This window comes from Mesoplodon mirus (assembly GCF_964341445.2).
Source record: "Mesoplodon mirus genome assembly, chromosome: 5".
NCBI lineage: Eukaryota > Metazoa > Chordata > Mammalia > Artiodactyla > Ziphiidae > Mesoplodon > Mesoplodon mirus.
In genome coordinates this window covers 117,307,568-117,333,036 of record NC_138980.1, presented here as the reverse complement: position 1 = coordinate 117,333,036, position 25,469 = coordinate 117,307,568, and the positions used below count along the sequence as shown (strand labels likewise).

The 25,469-nt window shown below is 36.6% G+C and overlaps 1 protein-coding gene across 3 annotated transcripts in view; it reads right to left on the bottom strand.

Annotated features, from left to right (window-relative positions):
* Positions 1–328: 328 nt before the first annotated feature.
* EDIL3 (EGF like repeats and discoidin domains 3) overlaps positions 329–25,469 on the bottom strand; it is a 438,162-nt gene continuing 413,021 nt past the window's right edge. Inside the window, exon 9 of one of the 3 annotated variants that reach the window (XM_082623486.1) lies at positions 329–3,944. In XM_082623486.1, the coding sequence (XP_082479612.1) occupies positions 3,795–3,944 (150 nt within the window). In that variant the 3' untranslated portion in view covers positions 329–3,794. The remainder of the gene's footprint in view (positions 3,945–25,469) is intronic. The other 2 variants (XM_082623484.1, XM_082623485.1) reach the window with 2 other exon arrangements.

Sequence of the window (25,469 nt, the reverse complement as noted above, 5' to 3'; positions counted from 1 at the left end):
AGACTTTCCTCCTTGGAAATGTTCTTGAACCAGTAATTTTAAAAGTCTCATAGTTGAAAATTTTCTGTTGAATATATGACAATGACTTTTTATCCTGTATAGATGTTGTCATAATTCTTTATTGGACTTATTGAAAAAAGAGATATATATATATATATATATATATAATTGTATTTAATATAAACACATTGGTGTGTGCTTGTGTGTGAAAATTAGGCAAACAATGGAATCCTGTTGAACCATTCACATTAAAATGCAGTTAAATAGGAACATGTATGAATACGTAAACATATATAAGTTATTATGAGAACTATCAGAGATTCACTGAAGCACAACTGAGTCAACATTTTTTTCCTAAATTTTTTGAATCTTAAGAAAATATCTTAAAAGTGGGAAGTACTCAGACTCAATATTTTACCAGTGACTTTCAGAGAGGCTGAAACAGGGTTTATGAAGAAGCCAAGTGTTATGATTTTCTTTAAGCAGCAGCTAAAGTTACCTGGATAAATATACTATAAGTGTTTGTGTTATTGCTTACTATTAACTAGATCTCTTCATATACTCCTGAGAATCATGTACTTAAACAACAGAAATAACAGCAATAGCATCTGTTTACCAATAGGCAGATCAATCCTGGAGCACAAGACTTTAAATAGGCATGAGACAAAAAAATGACTGACTGGGTTATTAGTATTCCAATAAAATGTCCACAGCTAAAAGGAGAAATGCACACATTTTAATAAGTTTGGAAAGGCCAATTTGGCTGATATCAATGTACATTTGAAGGCTATTGTGAGTTCCTTTTTTTCTGTGCTTGTTTCATTTTTCTGTATAAAGAAAAAGTAAACCAGCATGTAGTTAAGAGGGGTAGTGGGTATTGACATTCAGACAATTTGTGTGTTCTTACAAATGTGTTTGTTTGATTACAACTGCTTCAAAAGTAAAGTATCCCAGGTTTTCAAAAGTTTATTTTAACTCTGAAGACAAGGTCATACTGATTTTACAACATCCTACATGATTTAAGTATATATACAAAGAAAAAGCCCAACATTAGAATATAACACAGCTTGAAAGTTTGCAAAGGTTATTTGTGTCTTTGTTATTTCTGTACTTACTGACACATCAGATGCCAGCAGTGAATATTATATTTCATAATTTGTTGACTAGTAAAGATACAATCATTAGTACCCTAAGTCTTCAAAATTCACATAAACCCTTATGAAGCCATTCAGAAAGAGAAAGTCAACCCTAAAATTAGAATTAGTGATTATGATAAATGCTTTTAATAAGACATAGATAAACTGGATATGTTTAAAATTGTAATTTCATAGATTATAAAATTAGCATATTATAGTTATTCAATATGGTAAAGGCTAGGTGATTCTTCTGTGCCTTGTTCTTCTTATGAGATTTTCCTTGTTTTACTGTGAATTTAAATAAATTTGCTTCACTTTGTCATTGATACAAATGACACAAAAGCTACATACTATTTCACAATAATTATTAACATTACCACATGTAGGAATCCCTTTGTTGTCATTAATTTGGGGCATCATGGGATAAAGAGATATCCCATGATATGTCATGTTGGTGAAAAACATAGAGCAGAGAGAAAATGCGCAAGCAACAGAAAGCCATTTGTATGTATTTCTAAAAGGTAACAGAATTTTAACTCCCTTTGAAAATATTTTTTTGAAAAACTACCAATAAAATAAAATTGAAAACAAACATCATAAGAAGCCATGAATAATTTTGAGAAAGTAAATCATTACAAAAAATTACTCATAATTTTAAAAACTCTGAAAAGAATCAAGAATTGTGCATAACCTGCAAGAGAAAATGGCTAGAAATTTGGTGGGACAGTAAATCTTTAAAGAAATAAGGGCCATTGGCTACATAGTGAGTGTGTGTATGGCTTGGGACCTAAGCAATTATTTGTAACATGACCTTAAAATTTAGCAAATTAAAAATACTTAAATTCCTAATTTAAAATTATCTTAAAAAGATGATATTGATGACATGGCAATTTTGTTTTTGAAAGAAAGATGCTAAAAACTGATCACCATTTCAGATGCTTCAAATCAACAATTTTATAATAGGAGCCTGAAGCAGAAAGCATGTGGGCATAGGACAAATATGTGGCCAGCCAGTCCTAATATTGCTCTTATTAAAAATGCCATTATGATTGACTTTCTCTTTAAATTCTTCACTATGATTGAAGACCCACTCCATATATACATCATCAAGAAATGCTGTTAACAGATGGACAGACAAGACAGTAACATTCTAGTGGCTTCTGTTATGCAGCACAAACAATAAGGAGAAAAAGAACTTAGCAGTGTTGTACAGGACGTCAATGTTTTGTACACATACCATACTTTCTTTTTCAGGACACAATTTAAAACCCCAGTAATTCTGTGTCTAAGCCTTATAAAAGAAATACTTGTAAAGCTTATAAATTAGATGTTGAGGACTTTCATGGAGGCAGTGTGAGCCTTAATTTGAGAGAATGGCAATGAAATCTCATTATCAATAACAAATCATTATGATAATTTCTTATTATTTTTTCAGGACCTTTGAAGCAAAATAGATAGAAATCAATTTTCACCCTGAAAATGGTTTTTGTCATTAGTAAACGCTTCTCTTCTCACAAATGTCTATGCACTGTGCTTTCCTGAGAAACCACCACTAATTTCAAACCTCAATAAAATTCTAGTTTCACAGGAAGTGCAGAGATGAAGAAAGAAATGATGAATATGCTTGGCCAAGTTATGCAGCACTGTGTCAATATTTGCTAAAAAAAAAATAGACAATTTTTCTCTTATTTTAAAGTAAAGATAAGGCTATGGAAATACCATCAAAACAAAGATTTAAATTTTTTCTTAAAGAAACATAATGTGATTTTGTTGTTAATTTTGCAAAATGGTAGTATTTCCTTTATAAAGGAAATATTTGGAGATTACATAGTTATAGCTTCCTTCAAAAACAAGAGAATTGCAGATTCAATCTACTGATACTAAATATGCTCAATCTACTGATAATCATGTTTCATGTATATATGTATATATATGTGTATATGTATGTGCGTGTGTGTATATATATATACACACACACACACACAAACATGATACTTCTTTTAGGCAAGTAATAGGACAAAAGTCAATTGGGAAAAGTATGGACTTATTCAGGCAATATATAATATATAGAATATAGAATAGCACTAAGAGAAAGATCACATAATCTCTGATTAGAAATAAAAGTAAGATGAGAATCATAATTTCAGTTAGTACTGCATGTTACAGATTCTTCTTCAAATTTTGGTTAGTGTTTGTCAGGCACAGGGAAATAATTAGGATAATATAGACTCATTACAGAAGGGAAAAAAACTTATTGCTAACATCGCAGTATTCTTTTTATAAGAACAAGTTGAGTATTGATTATGAAAGCTCTAACAACTCTTGCTTTTATTTGATAACTATGAGATTTTTTTTACCCTTGCTATCTATCAAGAGTGCTACTTTCTTTGCCTAATATATTTCAACCAGTATGAAGTCAGAAAACAATGTGAAAAGTAATTCACAGCTAATGTGATGTTGCTTAAGAAATTTAAATGATAACTATCAAATTAAACCTTTGAAAAGGCAGGCTTAGACCTCCTTAAGAAGACAGTTAATGGCCTACCGTAATTTGATCACTTTTTCATGAAAAATTCCATTCAGTTTCCGATAGATTTTGCAGAGTTCATTCCGTGGAGATACTTTTAGGGAAATAGAGATGAGGGCTGTGGGGTCTCCTCACTCCTCCTCTGTGCAGCCCAGCAGCTCCGACCGCAGCGTGATCCTCCCATACCAAGACCAAGGAAGGATCCTTATGTGCCGTGCATAGATGGGAGGGTCAATGACGTTTTTTCTGTGGGTATCATTGTCAAAATTGCCCTGGAAAACCTAGTAAAGATGAACAGACTATCAATCATATGGCCTTCTTTTTCTTGGGAATTATTTTTATTATTTTCTTGTTTGGATCATTTTTCTCATATGTGAGATTTGAAACTAATCTTGTTATATTTTTCAAGACATAATTCAGCTTCTTTTTAATAATCATCTTTAAATTGACTAGCCAATGAATATTTAAAGACTTAAATAAGTTGAAAATGTATTTCAACTGTCTGAGGCAGGAATACATAGATTTATCATTTTTTTTAAAAGGTCAGGTTTTTTTTTTTAATGCAACAGATATTTATTTTTTGCTTCTGTCACAGGCTGCTGTTGGTTAGGCAGCTTGCTGAAGGTTTTTTCTTCTAAGGAGTAATGCAGAGATCCAGGCTGTTGCAAGTTACCACCATTATATGAAAAACGCGGCATCCACATTCATAAGGGGCAATGAAAGAGAAAGCTGTTGGATTACACAGGATGTTTAAAAAAAACAGGTATGGAAGCAGCTTAAATCATTTCTGGATACATCTCATTGACCTCAACTAATTATATGACCTCAGCCCAACTGCAAAGGAGGCTGGGAAATGGAGAGGAGCATGTGGATATCTGGTGAGCATAACGGTCTCTATCACAATGTCTGTGGCTTACTTCTCACATAGAGAACAAAATTAACCCATTATCAAAAGAGACAACCACAATCAATGCTAGTAACTACTTTTTTCTTGCCTTGTCTATTAATTCCTGGATCCATACAATACTCTTGTGACCTATAATATTCTGACATGTTGGCATCCCATGACTGCTTCATACTTCTTTTCTTTCAAAGCTTTTTTGAGGTGTTTATGTCCATTTTTCTCCTCCTCTGTGAGGAGGAGCCCGTGGGAATCTGGTTTTGAAGGTCAGCAGGATTTGACTGCAGGAATTCCATAGGACGGGGGGAAACAGAAACTCCGCTCTTGGAGGATGCACACAAGGTCTCGTGCACACAAGAACTCAAGGAAAAAAGGAGTGACCTCCAAAGAGACTGGGCCAGACCTACCTGCTAGTATTGGAGGGTCTCCTGTGGAGGCAGAGGGCAACTGTGGCTCATTGCCAGGACAAAGACACTGGCAGTGGCAGCTCTGATGAGTTCTCATTCTGTGAGCCCTCCTGGAGGCTGCCATTTCCTCCTCACACCTAGCCTTAACCAACAGCCTGTAGGCTCCAGTGCTGAGTCTCCTCAGGCCAAACAACCAACAGGGTGGAAACACAGCTCCACCCATCAGCAGACAGTTTGCTTAAAGTCTTCCTGAGCACAGCCCTGCCCACCCACCAGTGGTCAGGATCCAGTCCCTCACACCAGGAAGCCTGCACAAGCCTCTTAGACAGGCTCATCCACCAGGGGGCAGAGAGCAGAAGCAAGAAGAATTACAACCTAGCAGCCTGCAGAATGATCAATTAAAGAACGATCAATCAAAGAAAATTAGACAAAATGAGATGGCAGAAGGGTATGTCCTAGATGAAGGAACAAGATAAAACCCCAGAAGAACAACTAAGTGAAGTGCAGATAGGCAATCTACCCAAAAAAGAATTCAGAGTAATGATAGTAAGGATGATCCAAGATCTTGGAAAAAGAATGGAGGTACAGATCAAAAAAATGCAAGAAATGTTTAACAAAGACCTAGAAACAAACAGAGATGAATAATAGAATAAATGAAATGAAAAATATCCTAGAAGGAATCAATAGCAGAATAACTGAAGCAGAAGAATGGATAAGTGATCTGATAGACAGAATGGTGGAAATCACTGCTGCAGAACAGAATAAATAAAAAAGAATGAAAAGAAATGAAACAGCCTGAGACACCTCTGGGACAACATAAACACACCAACATTCACATTACAAGGGTCCCAGAAGGAGAAGAGAGATAGAAAGGACCTGAGAAAATATTTGAAGAGATAATAGCTGAAAAATTCCCTGACATGGGAAAGGAAATAGTCACCCAAGTCCAGGAAGCACAGAGAGTCCCAGGCAGGCTACACCTAAGGAGGAACACACCAAGACACATAGTAATCAAGATGACAAAAAAATAATAAAAGAAAAAAATAATAAAAGCAACAAGGGAAAAGCAACAGATAACACACAAGGGAATTCTCATAAGGTAATCAGCTGATCTCTCAGCAAAAACTCTACAAGCTAGAAGGGAGTGGCACTATACATATAAAGTGAGGAAAGGGAAGAACCTACAACCAAGAATACTCTATCCAGCAGGGCTCTCATTCAGATTCAACAGAGAAGTCAAAGCTAAGATTATTCAGCACCACCAGACCAGCTTTGCAACAAATGCTAAAGGAACTTCTCTAGGTGGAAAAGAAAAGGCCACAACTACAAATGAGAAAATTATAAATGGGAAAGCTCAGAGGTAAAGGCAAACATACAGTAGAAGTAGGAAATCATCCACACACAAATATGATATCAAAGCCAGCAATTGTGAGAAAAAGAGAGTACAAATGCAGGATACTGGAAATGTACTTGAAATTAAAAGACCAGCAACTTAAACAATCTTGTTTATATACAGACCGCCTTTATCAAAACCTCATGGTCACTGCAAACTGAAAATCCACAATAGGTACACACACACAAAAGAAAAATGAGTCTAAACACAGCACTAAAGTCAGTCATCAGATGACAAAAGAAGAGAACAAGCGAGGAAGGGAAGAAAAAAGACCTACAAAAAGAAAACCAAAACAACCAAATGGCAGTAAGAACATACATATCAATAATTACCTTAAGCATAAACAGATCAAATGCTCCAACTAAAAGACATAGACTGGCTGAATGGATACAAAAACAAGACCCATATATATGCTGTCTAAGAGAGACCCACTTCAGATCTAGGGACACATATAGACTGAAAGTGAGGAGATGGAAAAAGGTATTCCATGCAAATGCGAATCAAAAGCTGGAGCAGCAATACTCATATCAGACAAAATAGACTTTAAAATAAAGCCTGTTACAAGAGACAAAGAAGGACACTACATAATGATCAAGGAATCCAAGAAGAAGATATAATAATTGTAAATACATGTGCCCCAAACATAGGAGCACCTCAATATATAAGGCAAATGCTAAAATCTATAAAAGGAGAAATCAACAGTAACACAATAATAGTGGGGAACTTTAATACCCCACTTTCATCAATGGACAGATCATCCAGATAGAAAATCAATAAGGAGACAGAAGGCTTAAGTGACACATTAGACCAGATAGGCTCAATTATAGGACATTCCATCTGAAAGCAGCAGAATACACTTTCTTCTCAAATGTACATGGAACATTCTCCAGGATAGATCACATACTGAGACACAAATAAAGTGTTGGTAAATTTAAGAAAATTGAAATCATATCAAGCATCTTTTCCAACTACAAAGCTATGAGATTAGAAATCAATTACAGGAAAAAAAAAAACCTGTATAAAACACAAACACCTGGAGGTTAAATTTGGTGAAGTTACAGGATACAAAATTAATACGGAGAAATCTGTTGTATTTCTACACACTAACAATGAAAGATCAGAAAGAGGAATTAAGGAAATAATACCATTTACTATTGCTTCAAAAACAATAAAATACCTAGGAATAAACCTACCTAAGGAGGCAAGAGACCTGTATTCCAAAAACTGTAAGATGCTGATGAAAGAAATAGAAGATGACAGAAACAGATGGAAAGATATACCATATTCTAGGATTGGAAGAATCAATATTGTGAAAATGACTACACTACCCATGGCAAACTATAGATTCACTGCAATCCCTATCAAATTACTAATGGTATTTTTCACAGAACTAGAACAATAAATTTTAAAATATGTATGGAAACATAAAAGACCCTGAATGGGCAAAGCAATTTTGAGATAGAAAAACAGAGCTGGAGGAATGAAGCTCCCTGACTTCAGACTATACTACAAAGGTACAGTCATCAAAGCAGTACGGTGCTGGCATAAAAAACAGAAATATAGATCAATGGAATAGAATAGACATAAACCCATGCACCTATGGTCAATTAATCTACGACAAAGGAGGCAAGAATATACAGTGCAGTGGAGAAAAGACAGTCTCTTCAATAAATGGTGTTGGGATAAATGGACAGCTACAAGTAAAAAAATGAAATTAGAACATTCTTTAACACCATGCATAAAAATAAACTCAAAATGGATTAAGGACCTAAATGTAAGACTGGATACTATAATACTCTTAGGGGAGAAACTAGGCAGAACATTCTTTGACATAAATTGCAGCAGTATCTTTTTTAATCCATCTCCTAGCATAATGAAAACAAAAATAAACAACTGGGACCTAATTAATCTTAAAAGCTTTTGCACAGCAAAGGAAACCATAAACAGAATGAAAATACAACCCACGGAATGGGAGAAAATATTTGCAAATGCTGTGACAGAAAAGGGATTAATCTCCAAAATTTACAAAGAGCTCATGTAGCTCAATGTCAAAATAATAAAAAACTGGAAGATGGCGGAAGAGTAAGACGCGGAGATCACCTTCCTCCCCACAGATACATCAGAAATACACGTGGAACAACTCCTACAGAACACCTACTGAATGCTGGCAGAAGACCTCAGACCTCCCAAAAGGCAAGAAACTCCCCAGGTACCTGGATAGGGCAAAATAATAAACAGAGACAAAACAATAGGGACAGGACCTGCACCAGTGGGAGGGAACTGTGAAGGAGGAAAGGTTTCCACACACTAGGAAGCCCCTTCGTGGGCGGAGACTGTGGGTGGCGGAGGGGGGAAGCTTCAGGGCCGCAGAGGAGAGCGTAGCAACAGGGGTACAGAAGGCAAAGCGGAGAGATTCCCGCACAGAGGATCGGTGCTGACCGGCAATCACCAGCCCAAGAGGCTTCTTTGCTCACCCGCCGGGGCAGGCGGGTCTCGGAGCTGAGGCTCAGGCTTCTGTCAGAGTGCAGGGAGAGGACTGGGGTTGGCGGCGTGAACACAGCCTGAAGGGGTTAGTGCACCACGGCTAGTCCAGGGAAAAGTCTGGACCTGCCAAAGAGGCAAGAGACTTTGTCTTCCCTCTTTGTTTCCTGGTGCGCAAGGAAAGGGGATTGAAAGCACTGCTTAAAGGAGCTCCAGAGATGGGCGCAAGCCGCAGCTAACAGCGTGGACCTCAGAGACGGGCATGAGACACTAAGGATGCTGCTGCCACCACCAAGAAACCTGTGTGTGAGCACAGGTCACTATCCACACCTCCCTTCCGGGGAGCCTATGCAGCCCACCACTGCCAGGGTCCCGGGATCCAGGGACAAATTCCCTGGGAAAACGCATGGCACGCCTCAGGCTGATGCAACGTCCTGCCGGCCTCTGCTGCTGCAGGCTCGCCCCACATCATGCCCCTCCCTCTCCCCGGCCTGGGTGAGCCAGAGCCCCTGATTCAGCTGCTCCTTTAACCCCGTCCTGTCTGAGCAAAGAACAGACGCCTTCCAGCGACCTACACGCAGAGGCGGGGCCAAATCCAAAGCTGAGACTCGGGAGCTGTGCGAACAAAGAAGAGAAAGGGAAATCTCTCCCAGCAGCCTGAGGAGCAGTGGATTAAATCTCCACAATCAACTTGATGTACCCTGCATCTGTGGATTACCTGAGTAGACAACAGATCATCCCAAATTGAGGAGGTGGATTTTGAGAGCACGATTTATTACTTTTTCCCCTTTTCCTCTTTTTGTGAGTGTGTATGTGTATGCTTCTGTGTGAGATTTTGTCTGTATAGCGTTGCTTTCACCATTTGTCCTAGGGTTCTATCTGTCCGTATTGTTTTGTTTGTTTTTTACTTAAAAATTTTTTTCTTAATTATTTTTTATTTTAATAACTTTATTTTATCTTTATTTTATTTTATTTTATCTTCTTTCTTTCTCTCTCTCTCCCCCAGTCTCTCTTTCCTTCTTTCTTTCTGTCCTTCCTTCCTTCGTCCCTCCCTCCCTCTCTCTCTTTCTTTCTTTCTTTCTTTCTTCTCCTGTTTATAACAGTCAACTTCAGGACACTGGTCAATAAAAGACCTCCCAGCTCCACATAATATCAAATGGCAGAAATCTCCCAGAGATCTCCATCTCAACACCAACACCCAGCTGCACTCAAGGACCAGCAAGCTACAGTGCTGGACACCCTAAGCCAAACAACTAGTAAGACAAGAACACAACCCCACCCATTAGCAGAGAGGCTGCCTAAAATCATAAGTCCACAGACACCCCAAAACACACCACCAGATGTGGACCTGCCCACCAGAAAGACAAGATCCAGCCTCGTCCACCAGAACACAGGTACTAGTCCCCTCCACCAGGAAGCCTACACAACCCAGTGAAACAACTTTAGCCACTGGGGAAAGACACCAAAAACAACGGGAACTACGAACCTGCAGCCTGCAAAAAGGAGACCCCAAACACAGTAAGATAAGGAAAATGAGAAGACAGAAAAACACACAGCAGATGAAGGAGCAAGATAAAAACCCACCAGACCTAACAAATGAAGAGGAAATAGGCAGTCTACCTGAAAAAGAATTCAGAATAATGATAGTAAAGATGATCCAAAATCTTGAAAATTGAGAAAATGCAAGAAACATTTAACAAGGACCTAGAAGAATTAAAGATGAAACAAGCAACAACACAATAAATGAAATTAAAAATACTCTAGAAGGGATCAATAGTAGAATAACTGAGGCAAAAGAACGGATAAGTGACCTGAAAGATAAAATATTGGAAATAACTACTGCAGAGCAGAATAAAGGAAAGAGAATGAAAAGAACTGAGGACAGTCTCAGAGACCTCTGGGACAACATTAAATGCACCAACATTTGAATTATAGGGGTTCCAGAAGAGGAAGAGAAAAAGAAAGGTACTGAGAAAATATTTGAAGAGATTATAGTTGAAAACTTCCCTAATATGGGAAAGGAAACAGTTAATCAAGTCCAGGAAGCACAGAGACTCCCATATAGGACAAGTCCAAGGAGAAATACGCCAAGACACATATTAATCAAACTGTCAAAAATTAAATACAAAGAAAACATATTAAAAGCAGCAAGGGAAAAACAACAAATAACACACAAGGGAATCCCCATAAGGCTAACAGCTGATCTTTCAGCAGAAACTCTGCAAGCCAGAAGGGACAGGCAGGACATATTTAAAGTGATGAAGGAGAAAAACCTACAACCAAGATTACTCTACCCATCAAGGATCTCATTCAGATTTGATGGAGAAATTGAAACCTTTGCAGACAAGCAAAAGCTGAGAGAGTTCAGCACCACCAAACCAGCTTTACAACAAATGCTAAAGGATCTTCTCTAGGAAAGAAACACAAGAGAAGGAAAACACCTACAATAACAAACCCAAAACAATTAAGAAAATGGGAATAGGAATATACATATCGATAATTACCTTGAATGTAAATGGATTAAATGCTCCCACCAAAAGACACAGACTGGCTGAATGGATACAAAAACAAGACCCATATATATGCTGTCAACAAAAGACCCACTTCAGACCTAGAGACACATACAGACTGAAAGTGAGGGGATGGAAAAAGATATTCCATGCAAATGGAAACCAAAAGAAAGCTGGAGTAGCAATTCTCATATCAGACAAAATGGACTTTAAAATAAAGACTATTAGAAGAGACAAAGAAGGACACTACATAATGATAAAGGGATCGATCCAAGAAGAAGATATAACAATTGTAAACATTTATGCACCCAACATAGGAGCACCTCAATACATAAGGCAAATACTAACAGCCATAAAAGGGGAAATCGACAGTAACACAATCATAGTAGGGGACTTTAACACCCCACTTTCACCAATGGACAGATCATCCAAAATGAAAATAAATAAGGAAACACAATCTTTAAATGATACATTAAACAAGATGGACTTAATTGATATTTATAGGACATTCCACCCAAAAACAACAGAATACACATTTTTCTCAAGTGCTCATGGAACATTCTCCAGGATACATCATATCTTGGGTCACAAATCAAGCCTTGGTAAATTTAAGAACATTGAAATTGTATCAAGTATCTTTTCCGACCACAATGCTGAGACTAGATATCAATTACAGGAAAAGATCTGTAAAAAATACAAACACATGGAGACTAAACAATACACTACTTAATAACGAAGTGATCACTGAAGAAATCAAAGAGGAAATCAAAAAATACCTAGAAACAAATGACAATGGAGACACGATGACCCAAAACCTATGGGATGCAGCAAAAGCAGTTCTAAGAGAGAAGTTTAGAGCAATACAATCCTACCTTAAGAAACAGGAAACATCTCGAATAAACAACCTAACTTTGCAACTAAAGCAATTAGAGAAAGAAGAACAAAACCCCCCAAATTTAACAGAAGAAAAGAAATCATAAATATCAGGTCAGAAATAAATGTAAGAGAAATGAAGGAAATGATAGCAAAGATCAATAAAACTAAAAGCTGCTTCTTTGAGAAGATAAACAAAATTGATAAACCATTAGCCAGACCCATCAAGAAAAAAAGGGAGAAAACTCCAGTCAATAGAATCAGAAATGAAAAAGGAGAAGTAACAACTGACACTGCAGAAATACAAAAGATCATGAGAGATTACTATAAGCAACTCTATGCCAATAAAATGGACAACCTGAAAGAAATGGACAAATTCTTAGAAATGCACAACCTGCCAAGACTGAATCAGGAAGAAATAGAAAATATGAACAGGCCAATCACAAGCACTGAAATTGAAACTGTGATTAAAAATCTTCCAACAAACAAAAGCCCAGGACCAGATGGCATCACAGGCGACTTCTATCAAACATTTAGTGAAGAGCTAACACCTATCCTTCTCAAATTCTTCCAAAATATAGCAGAGGGAGGAACACTCCCAAACTCATTCTACGAGGCTACCATCACCCTGATACCAAAACCAGACAAGGATGTCACAAAGAAAGAAAACTACAGGCCAATATCACTGATGAACATAGATGCAAAAATCCTCAACAAAATATTAGCAAACACAATCCAAAAGCACATTAATGGATCATACACCATGATCAAGTGGGGTTTATTCCAGGAATGCAAGGATTCTTCAATATACATGAATCAATGAATGTGATACACCATATTAAAAAATTGAAGGAGAAAAACCATATGGTCATCTCAATAGATTCAGAGAAAGCTTTTGACAAAATTCAACACCCATTTATGATAAAAACCCTGCAGAAAGTAGGCATAGAGGGAACTTTCCTCAACATAATATAGGCAATATATGACAAACCAACAGCCAACATCGTCCTCAATGGTGAAAAACTGAATGCTTTCCCACTAAGATCAGGAACAAGACAAGGTTGCCCACTTTCACCACTCTTATTCAACATAGTTTTGGATGTTTTAGCCACAGTAGTCAGAGAAGAAAAGGAAATAAAAGGAATCCAAATCAGAAAAGAAGTAAAGCTGCCACTGTTTGCAGATGACATGATAGTCTACATAGAGAATCCTAAAGATGCTACCAGAAAACTACTAGAGCTAATCAATGAATTTGGTAAAGTAGCAGGATACAAAATTAATGCACAGAAATCTCTGGCATTCCTATACAGTAATGATGAAAAATCTGAAAGTGAAATCAAGAAAACACTCCCATTTACCATTGCAACAAAAAGAAAAAAATAGCTAGGAATAAACCTACCTAAGGAGACAAAAGACCTGTATGCAGAAAATTATAAGACACTGATGAAAGAAATTAAAGATGATACAAATAGATGGAGAGATATACCATGTTCTTGGATTGGAAGAATCAACATTGTGAAAATGACTCTACTACCCAAAGCAATCTACAGATTCAATGCAATCCCTGTCATACTACCACTGGCATTTTTCACAGAACTACAGCAAAAAACTTCACAATTTGTATGGAAACACAAAAGATCCCGAATTGCCAAAGCAATCTTGAGAACGAAAAATGGAGCTGGAGGAACCAGGCTTCCTGACTTCTGACTATACGACAAAGCTACAGTAATCAAGACAGTATGGTACTGGCACAAAAACAGAAAGATAGATCAATGGAACAGGATAGAAATCCCAGAGATACACCCACACACATATGGTCACCTTATCTTTGAAAAAGGAGGCAGGAATGTACAGTGGAGAAAGGACAGCCTCTTCAATAAGTGGTGCTGGGAAAAGTGGACAGCTACATGTAAAAGTGTGAGATTAGAACACTCCCTAACACCATACACAAAAATAAGCTCAAAATGGATTAAAGACCTAAGTGTAAGGCCACAAACTATCAACCTCTTAGAGGAAAATATAGGCAGAACACTCTATGACATAAATCACAGCAAGATCCTTTTTGACCCACCTCCTAGAGAAATGGAAAAATCAATCAATCAATAAATAAATGGGACCTAGTGTAACTTCAAAGCTTTTGCATAGCAAAGGAAACCATAAACAAGATGAAAGGAGAACCCTCAGAATGGGATAAAATATTTGCAAATGAAGCAACTGACAAAGGGTTAATCTCCAAAATTTACAAGCAGCTCATGCAGCTCAATACCAAAAAATCAAACAACCCAATCCGAAAATGGGCAGAAGACCTAAATAGACATTTCTCCAAAGAAGATATACAGATTGCCAACAAACACATGAAAGAATGCTCAACATCTTTACTCATTTGAGAAATGCAAATCAAAACTACCATGAGATATCATCTCACACCAGTCAGAATGGCCATCATCAAAAAATCTAGAAACAATAAATGCTGGAGAGGGTGTTGAGAAAAGGGGACACTCTTGCACTGCTGGTGGGAATGTGAATTGGTACAGCCACTATGGAGAACAGTATGGAGGTTCCTTAAAAAACTACAAATAGAACTATCATATGACCCTGCAATCCCACTACTGGGTATATACCCTGAGAAAACCATAAGTCAAAAAGAGTCATGTACCAAAATGTTCATTGCAGCCCTATTTACAATAGCCAGGAGATGGAAACAACCTAAGTGCCCATCATTGGATGAACGGATAAAGAAGATGTGGCACATATATACAATGGAATATTACTCAGCCATAAAAAGAAATGAAACAGTTATTTGTAATGAGGTGGATGGACCTAGAGTCTGTCATACAGAGTGAATAATTCAGAAAGAGAAAGCCAAATACCATACGCTAACACATATATATGGAATCTAAGAAAATAAATGTCATGAAGAACCTAGGGGTAAGACAGGAATAAAGACACAGACCTACTAGAGTATGGACTTGAGGATATGGGGAGGGGGAAAGGTAAGCTGTGACAAAGTGAGAGAGTGGCATGGACGTATATACACTACCAAACGTAAAATAGATAGCTAGTGGGAAGCAGCCGCATAGCACAGGGAGATCAGCTTGGTGCTTTGTGGCCACCTAGAAGGGTGGGATAGGGAGGGTGGGAGGGAGGGAGATGCAAGAGGGAAGAGATATGGGAACATATGTATATTTATAACTGATTCACTTTGTTATAAAGCAGAAACTAACACACCATTGTAAAGCAATTATACTCCAATAAAGATGTAAAAACAAACAAACAAACAAAAAAAAAACCCAAAAAACAACCTATTCAAAAAGTGGGCAGAAGACTTAAACAGACATTTCTCCAAAGAAGGCATACAGGTGACCAAGAGGCACATGAAAAGATGCTCAACATCACTAATTATTAGAGAAATGCCAATCAAATCTACAATGAGATATCACCTCACACCAGTCAGAATGGCCATCATCAAAATGTGTGCAAACAATAAATGCTGGAGAGGGTGTGGAGAAAAGGGAACCCTCCTACACTGCTGGTGGGAATGTAAACTGTCACAGCCACCGCAGAGTACAGTATGGAGGTTCCTTAGAAAAACTAAAAATAGAGCTACCATGTGTTCCATCAATCTCACTCCTGGGCTTATATCCAGAGAAAATCATGGTTTGAAAGGATACATGCACCCCAGTGTTCACTGCAGCACTGTTTACAATCACCAGAACATGGAAGCAACCTAAATGTTCATTGACAAGGAATGGATAAAGAAGAAGTGGTATATACATACAGTGGAATATTACTTAGCTATGAATAAGAATGAAGTAATGCCATTTGCAGCAACATAGATGGACCTGGAGATTATCATACTAAGTGAAGTAAGTCAGACAGAGAAAGACAAATATCATATGATATTACTTTTATATGGAATCTGAAAAAAAATGTTACAAATGAACTTATTTACAACACACAGACTCACAGACTTAGAGAATGAACTTACTTATGGTTTCCAGGGGGAAAGGGTGGTAGGGAGGGATAAATTGGGAGTTTGGGATTGACATATACACACGGCTATATTTCAAATAGATAATCAACAAGGACCTACTGTATAGCACTGGAAACTTAGCTCATTATTCTGTAATAACCTAAATGTGAAAAGAACTTGAAGAAGAATAAATACATGTATATGTATAACTAAGTCACCTTGCTGTACACCTGAAACTAACACAACATTGTATATTCCAATATAAAATTAAATTTAAAAACTGAAGCTAGTAAATGTAAGCGTATAAGGTATGTTAAAAATGAAGAAAAAAAAGAAACAAAAGCAAAACACTGGGATGCTGATAGGAATGGCATTAAATTTTTAATTACTTTGAGAGAAATTAATGTATTTATAATATTTAAACTTGAACATTTTACCATTTTTAACCTATAGATTCTGAACATTTATTATTCATTCTATTTTATATTTATATTTTTTCCGTGTTCAACTAGTATAGTGAAAATCTCTTCAACATTTTGTCTTTTAGCTTTATGAGGCATCTTAAAATTGGAAGATAATTTTTAGCTTGCTTGAGATCGAAACATGCCTACATAGTCAAAGAGAAACCTGAAAATAAAATTCCCCAAAGGGGAAAAAGAAAAGAAACTCCATTATCTCATGACAGAATATTTAACCCATATCATTGAACATTCTGAAATTAAGGGGAATGTTTTAAAAATGGCCTTCTTCAGTTGGTTCAGTCTCACATGATCACAAAAAGTCCCCTGGAAAGACAAAAATAAAGATATTCTTCTCTAAAGCTCTAGAGAGTAAGAGAGTATGACACATTAATAGACACAACAGACAATATGCGGTAATCTTTCTGCTGGTTCCATGGAAAGATTATGAGCCATTGAGGGTGAATGCAAAGGGCCATCCCCATCTTGTGGGGGAATAATTTTTCAACTTGACACAAAATATATCTCAAAGGCTGTTTCTGAATAAATATTTGAAGAAGGGAATACTGAACAGTGCTAAGTCTAGAATTCATCATCCTGGCATAACTGAATCTATGTTCTTTTAATACAAATTTTACTGCCAGCAATGTTCTGGCTTGCACTGACCAAAAAGGAACTAGTTTTGGACTGAAATGTGTTAGTAAATAACAATGTCTCTGTTAGCAAAAGCTCACATGTATAGGATATACCATGCAAACACTCACCAAAAATCTTGAAAGATGCTGTCATTGCAACAGCAGAAAATAAGAGAGTACATTCTATGGTTTCTAGACAATCTCTCTGATGTATGGGTTCAAATGCTTCACTGAGACTGTGGTGTTAACAATTTAATAGAGAATCTAAAATCCAATTTCATAGCCCGGCTAGAGAACTTAATGTATATGTTTGGCATAATAGAGTTTAAATAACTTTCATTGCAAATCTGCAACAGTTCAAAATACAGTGTTTTACCACTTTTGGGGAAGGAAATACAGGAAGAAATAATTTTCTTTTAAATCACTGGTCTTCAGCCCAAGTTTCAATACAGAACTATCAATCCCCAAAGCAGTAGTTGAATTATTAGTTATACCTATCTCTTTACACATATGGAGAACACACAGAGGGAAAGAATAGCAGCTCTGAAACTACATACAGCTATGACATTTCTGATTTAATGTGTGAAAGTTATAGATATTTGAGTGCTCATTAAAAAAATTAAATGAAGTTTCATAAAACAGGATAATTAAAAAACCAAAAATACCCACAGAAGAATAGCCTAAATCTGTATTGGAATCAACCAATCTAGGATCTAAAAGTACTAAAACTATACTTTCATTTTTGGAGGTCTCTCAGTGATGATACAGCAGCGAACACAAGGCACACATTTGCAAATTCTAGCATGACATCTTGTGCTTGCTGTGCAAACATGTGGCACATGTGCTGTTTCTTATCTCAAACACTAGGAAGATCCTGCTAAAGCATGCTATTTCAATGCTTTACCTGGCAAAGGAATGCAAACTCAGTATTTTTAGTTAACTTTATATAAAATCTGTAAAAATTCTGGAAAAGTGCTTTCACATACACATTTTAGAGATTTAAGCACCTAGATTGAATTCAAAGTCTGAAAAGACTGATGGAGAACATTAAATCTCCATATAGAAGGGAAAACAGTAAACCTGAGAAAGAGTTGGGCAGTTTTTAGAAAGAGTATGACCCTGTTTACAATAGCCGAGACATGGAAGCAACCTAAATGTCCATTGACAGAGGAATGGATAAAGAAGATGTGGTACATATATACAATGGAATAGTACTGAGCCATAAAAAAGAATGAAGTAATGCCATTTGCATCAACATGGATGGACCTGGTGATTATCATACTAAGAGAAGTAAGTCAGAGAAAGACAAGAATCATATGATATCTCTTATATGCAGAATCTAAAAAAAAAAGATATAAATGAACTTATTTACAAACAGAAACAGACTCACAGACATAGGAAACAAACTTATGGTTACCAAAGGGGAAAGGAGGGGGGAAGAGGGATAAATTAGGTATTTTGGATTAACATATCCATACTACTATATATAAAGTAGATAACCAACAAGGACCTACCATATAGCAGAAGAAACTATACTCAATATCTTGTAATAATCTATAAGGGAAAAGAATCTGAAAAAAAGTTTTATATATATGTATGACTGAATCACTTTGCAGTACACCAGAAACTAACACAACATTATAACTCAACTATATTTCAATTAAAAAAAAGAGTATGCGTAAGTTTCAGTTTTTAGGAGGAAGCTTAGCTAATTAGCTGGTAACAAGTTTGCTGAGATACTCAAACATGATATGCTTAGGAGTCTCTCAGGTTTTTCCCAACACATGGGACCTGGACAAAAAGGCACTCAAGGTACTTTGGAGAGGCTTCTATAGTTACAAACCAGGAGAAAAGAGAGAGGATAATGAAACTGCTTCAATGTGATTGAGATCTTGGATTTGGTTTTCTTATGTCAACTCTCCTGTGATACTAGATAAAATTCAAATCAGATTGTAGTGAGGATTCAGATCTCAACACAGAGAGACTATCAGATAAAATAAAACAATTAAACGTTGCTAGAAGCAATATTTTTTGTAAGATGAAGCTTGTCATTCTTTGGTAGGGACAATGGTCTGTTCAGGCAAGAGTAGCCATCGTCAGTAGCAAGCTCCCAAGCATCACGGAGGAAGGCAAGGTTATCTTCCATGACTCAGTCAGAGGGCTGGGCACATCCCCGGTTCTTTTAGCAGTCATGTGTTATGACTCTGCCTTTCACAAGTACTGAGAAATCCTTCAGGGATTTCTTGCACATACTACTTATTTACTAAGTCATCAGGTTTGTAAAGATGTACTTCTTTCTAATATTTGTCTTAAACTTAACTCATTAAATTTTTTTAAAAATTTAATTAATTAATTTATTTAGTTTTGGCTGCATTGGGTCTTTTTTGCTGCATGCGGGCTTTCTTTAGTTGTGGCGAGAAGGGGCTACTATTCGTTGTGGTGCGCGGGCTTCTCATTGCGGTGGTTTCTCTTATTGTGGAGCACAGGCTCTAGGCACGTGGGCTCAGTAGTTGTGGCTTGCGGGTTCTAGAGTACAGGCTCAGTAGTTGTGGCATACAGGCTTGGTTTCTCCGTGGCAATGTGGAATCTTCCTGGACTAGGGCTCGAACCCGTGTCCCCTGAATTGGCAGGTGGATTCTTAACCACCACACCACCAGGGAAGCCCCTCATTAAAAATTTTAAAGAGATTCACATTGTTCTAACCTTTTGGAATTTATGTTCACATCATCCAAATAGCCAAGTGGTTTTAAGCATTTTTCTATAGTCTCCCTGAGCTCTTCAAGGCTAACGGGTCATTATTTTAGCAAGGTCTCAGGTGACATCGCTTTATCCCTGTGGCCTTCTGGTCATCCCCTTCTAGATTTCATTATTTCTCTTCTGATATGTAGAGACTAGAACCATATTTGGGATTCCAGATATTGTGGAAATAAAAGGGTTGAATCAAGCTATCTCAAGTTTCCTCTATTACTTGCATTTGCATTGTTAATGGTGTCAAACATAGCATTGGCTTTATTGAGTATACCTGTACACAGACCTGAGGTCCTAAACGGAGAAAGAACAGAGATAAAAACCCATTTGCCTAGGGCAACGTATGTGTGTGTGTACTGGGAGGGGGTGCAAAAGCTAAGAATTCTTTACTTAGTGTATATAATTTCAATTATTTGTCCTTTCATCCAGAGTGCCTATAAAGAAGTTTGAAAAAAAGTCTTTTCTAGCTCTCATCCCTGAAACACTGTTTTTATGGAATTCAGTCCATACAATGGAAAAATCTGAGACTTGGAAGAGAAGGCATAGATCTGGTAGTGCCAACTTCCCTCTCTAACATTTCTGACATGGAACTTTCAGCTTATCTGTGGCAAGCCTCAGTATAACAAAGCAGGTATGTATTCAGACACTTTGAAATTCTGTCTTCTTATTAGGCTGAAATATGCCTCTTTCTAACGTCCATCTATCAATCTAGAGCTTTATTCTCAACAAGCATAGAAGTCTAGCTATCAAAAGAAAAACACCACTGACATATTTAACAATAACACAAACCTTTCAAACTCAAATTCAATGCTTTAGGCTAATCATTCATGGCTCCTTAAAAAAGTCCACAAGTTAGGTGATTTTCAGACTTATCTTGATTTCATTCCATTGGATACCGTCTGGTTTAACTGTGGTTCTATTAAAGTGTGGTATTTGCTTGGACATAGTACCTAGTTATTATACCAATGGCTCAAAAAATAAAGCATACCTTTGTTGTAGATACAATGCTTCTATCAAAACAGTCTAAAATTTAAAACTACTATATTACATTTTGGGTCATGGTGGATTGATTTATGGTCAAATAAACTCTGAATTTTTTCATAAAATTTTTCCAAAGCCAGAACTTCCCCAATTTCTTGCTTGTAAAATGGATTTATAGTGCATGTAGAAATTTACATTTATCCCAATTTCATTTCATTGAATTCATGGCATTTTTAAATGAGTAATTCCTAGTTAAAATTATGATCTATTTTAAAAATAGTGGAAATTTGGTAGATATTAGGATTTAAGTATCTATTTCATAAAGTAACCATTTATATATTATGTGAGCATGAAATCTGATTTTTGTGGGTGACATAAAGGACTTATACTTACTAGTTTATGGTTCAGCATGATAAAACTCATTTTTATATACTGCAACATTACTTGAAATTTTTGGACTTAAAAATTTCAGTTACAACTTGAATCAATGTGCTGATTTAAAGTCTTATGAAAAATTTCACAGAATTAGTATGCACAAATGATGTTAAACATAATATTTATCCATATGAATAGTGTTTATAAGAGGCTTCATTTGTTTCTGATGCTATGACTAGATTATTAATATGCTTTAGGCTAAGCTGCATTTTAAGTTATATCCTGCTTTGCCTTATATTGGAGCATTCCAAAAATCAAAACTTTTCATTAAAAAAGCAAAATAAAAATTGGTTTAAAATATATAGAAAATTGTTTTTTAAAAGTTTCAGTAAGTGGTGTAAATCTACATCACGTTTTAAAAAATCTTATTGGAAGTTTTGCACTTTGTGAAACTTCTGTTAGTGACTGGATATAAAAAGTTTGAACCTAAAGTTTGAGTCTTTTATCTGACATAGACTCTAGCTATTATTCAGTGAATTCAATTTCTAGGAAAATTTACCAGTACCCTGAAACCATTTCATGATTGAATGGCTGGTATATCATTCCTGATGGTTTTCTCTGCAATCAATTCCACTAAACCAATGAAAATCTGTAACAAAATTAGCCTAGATATAAGTACATTCTTTCAGATGTAATAAGGAAACAAGAAACAAGTATCCAGGTAAATTTCAATATTCTAGGAAACATTCCTTGGAAAATAGTGCATATTGAGAATCACATTCTAAAATGTACACCAAAGCGGGGGAAAAGGCTTTTGTTGGAAAGAGTATTGTTAACAAGAGTCTACATTGATTATCAGTCTGCAGAAGAATAAGCTGGGGAATGAGTCCTCACTATAGTACATCCCAACAGTGCTGCAGCAAAAATCCTCATTGGCAGAAAGGAATATGAAGCTGTCAAAATGTCTTCTAACCCAAAGCATCTTGAATAAAACAATTGCCCTCCAAAAGTGCAGATGAGGTAAGGCCATAGCCAACAGAAACAATTTGTCAGCAGGCGAACATTTCTGTATAGTTCAGGATTGTTGAATCTAGTATAGTCATAGTGTTTGCACATACACGTCATTCCAGTAAGGGTTGTCCAGTTCATACAACTTTGTGTAATATAAGTGGGCAGTGAAAGATTAACTTTATCCAAGGTGGCAGGGTGGGGGGTGGGGGTTTAATCTTTGCCCTCAGCTCCTGGGATGATAATCTCTATAAACCCTTGGAAAATCCTGCATGATAAGAGTGTCTTTGTGTACATGGGGGTCTTGGGTCACACAAGATAGCCCATGATAACAATGTGATGTATGGTGGGGGCTGTAAGCCACCTTGACCCACTGGAGGGCTGGAGACTAAACTCAGCCATGCAGGTGTTCAACCATGTCTATACGATTAAGCGTCAATAAAAACTCTGACCATCAAGGCTGAGGTGAGCTTCCCTGGTTGGCGATACATGATTGCTGAGAGGAATTACCACTGTCCAAGCCTCCACGGAGAGAGCAACTGAAAGCTCATGTTTTGAATTCTCCCGGATTTTGCCCCAAATGCCTCTTCTCTTGGATGACTTTTATCTGTATCCTTTCACTGCCATAAACTGTAACTATGAATATAATAGCTTTAAGTGAATTCGGTGAGTCTGTCTAGTGAATTATCAAATCAGAGGTAGTCTTGGAGATCTTGCAACTCTCAACTGATGTCAGGAGCGAGGGTGGATTGGGAACGCCCAACTTTGCACTGAGTAATTGATGTTGAAATGTTATAGGTTCCACAGGGCTTTTTGATATTTGCAACAATCGTTTGTCTGAAAGAATTGTGTCCAACACTTCCTCTACATCACATGCCAGGCCTGCGACAGATACTCAGGCTTCAAAATTAACTGTGAAAATTTTTTTTCTGATTCTTTGAATAAATTCTGACATAACAAGCTATTTAAATGTATTTATCGTGGTCCTGTGTACACTTTCTAAATCCTCCACTCTTAGTTTCTACTCTCTATTTTACTCACTTTTCTTAATTTCTAGATGATATTTAATTCTTATGGACATAATATTATAAATACAACAAACAACTGTATTTCTTTAATATTGTTTCTGCAAAGGTTTATACGTTCTTTGGAGAACATTACTTTGGCCTTCTATGGGGATTAATTCAAAATCCCCTGAGAAACTACAGTACAGTTTTCTGAAAGTTACAGAGCATGGTGACATATATAAATAATTCTGTACCATATTTCATACTGGCTACCAATTTTTATCTCTTTCAAAATACTGTTTTGTTCCATAAGCCCTTTTAAAAATCTGATTTGAGATTTCTTTGCTTCCTAAAGCCCTCAATGAAATTATATAAGGCTTTCAAACTGCCTAACTAAAGATTTGACTTTAAAGGTCCAATTATAGAACACTTTTGTTTGATGGGGGAAGTGAAAAGTAAAACGTGGGGACAAGTTCCATGTCTTTCTTCCACCAGTGCATGAATCATTTTAAACCATTAAAATGAATATATGCATTCTCTGAGAAAATTACTTCCACCCCATGGTTGCTCTCAGGAGATTTCCTGTGGCTCTGAAGCTTGCTCTCCTTTGTAATTATGTTCTAGTAGGTCTTTGGCTTCAAGGAATGCTACATTCCACTGAACCAATCCTGCTTTGCTTCATGTTCCTGGTATATGTAGCTCTCTGATTCTATCCCAAAAAATTTTTTACTAAACCACTTAGAATTCTTGCTGCATTATTTGCCATCTATTGTTCTTTCTGTTAGGCATTTTTTTCAAAATGCACCAATGTGAGATTCTAATAATAATTGCCTCAAAATGCAAGTATGTTGTCTTTTTTTTCCCCTACCCTGGCAGTAAAGGGCCTTTTATTGCTTTTCAAATTGTTATACATTCTCCTTCATTTTTCTGTAATTGATGTGAATGCTGGTTGGCTGATATTGAATTCTTGATTGGGAAAGAGAGCTGTGATATCTTTCTAAAATTCCTTGTTTCCTGCGTAATCTGGGGGTTGCAAGTGTTGGGAAAGAAGAGGAAATGGCACAACTTTGGGAGTATTTTTGAGAACATTTAACTGCTGGTCTGTCATAGATGCACTCACATGACCCAAATTGGCATGAGATTAATGGATATAACACTCCACTGTACCATCAACCTCTCTATAACTGACAAGCAAGCATAGGTTATCCTGTGATTCCCTAGTCCACTATGAGTATGACAAGTTGAGCTAAAGAATTGCTAAGAAAATAAACAAATGGGACCTAACCAAATTCAAAAGCTTTTACACAGCAAAGGAAACCATAAACAAAATGAAAAGACAACCTATGGAATGGGAGCAAATATTTGCAAGTGATGCCACCAAGGGATTAATTTTCAAAATATACAAACAGCTTATATAGCTCAATATCAAAAAAACCCCAAACAACCCAATAAAAAATGGGCAGAAGACCTAGACATTCCTCCAAAGAAGACATACAGATGGCCAACAGGCACATGAAAAGATGCTCAACATTGCTACTTATTAGAGAAAACAAATCAAAACTACAATGAGGTACCACCTCACATTGGTCAGAATGGCCATCACCAAAAGTCTACAAACAATGGTTGAGAGAGTATGGAGAAAAGGCAACACTCCTATGCTGTTGGTGGGAATGTAAATTAGTGCAGCCACTATGGAGGACAGTATGGAGGCTCCTTAAAAAACTAAAAATACAGCTGCCATATGATCCATCAATCCCACTCCTGGGCATATATCCAGACGAAACTCTAATTCAAAAAGATACATGCACCTCAATGTTCATAGCAGCACTATTTACAATAGCCAAGACATGGAAGCAACCTAAATGTCCATCAACAGAAGAATGGATAAAAAAGATGTGATGTATATATACAATGGAATATTAGCCATTAAAAAGAATGAAATAAAACCATTTGCAGCAACATGGATGGACCTAGAGATTATCATACTAAGTGAAGTAAGTCACACAGAGAAAGGCAAATATCATATGCTATCACTTATATGTGGAATCTAAAAAAA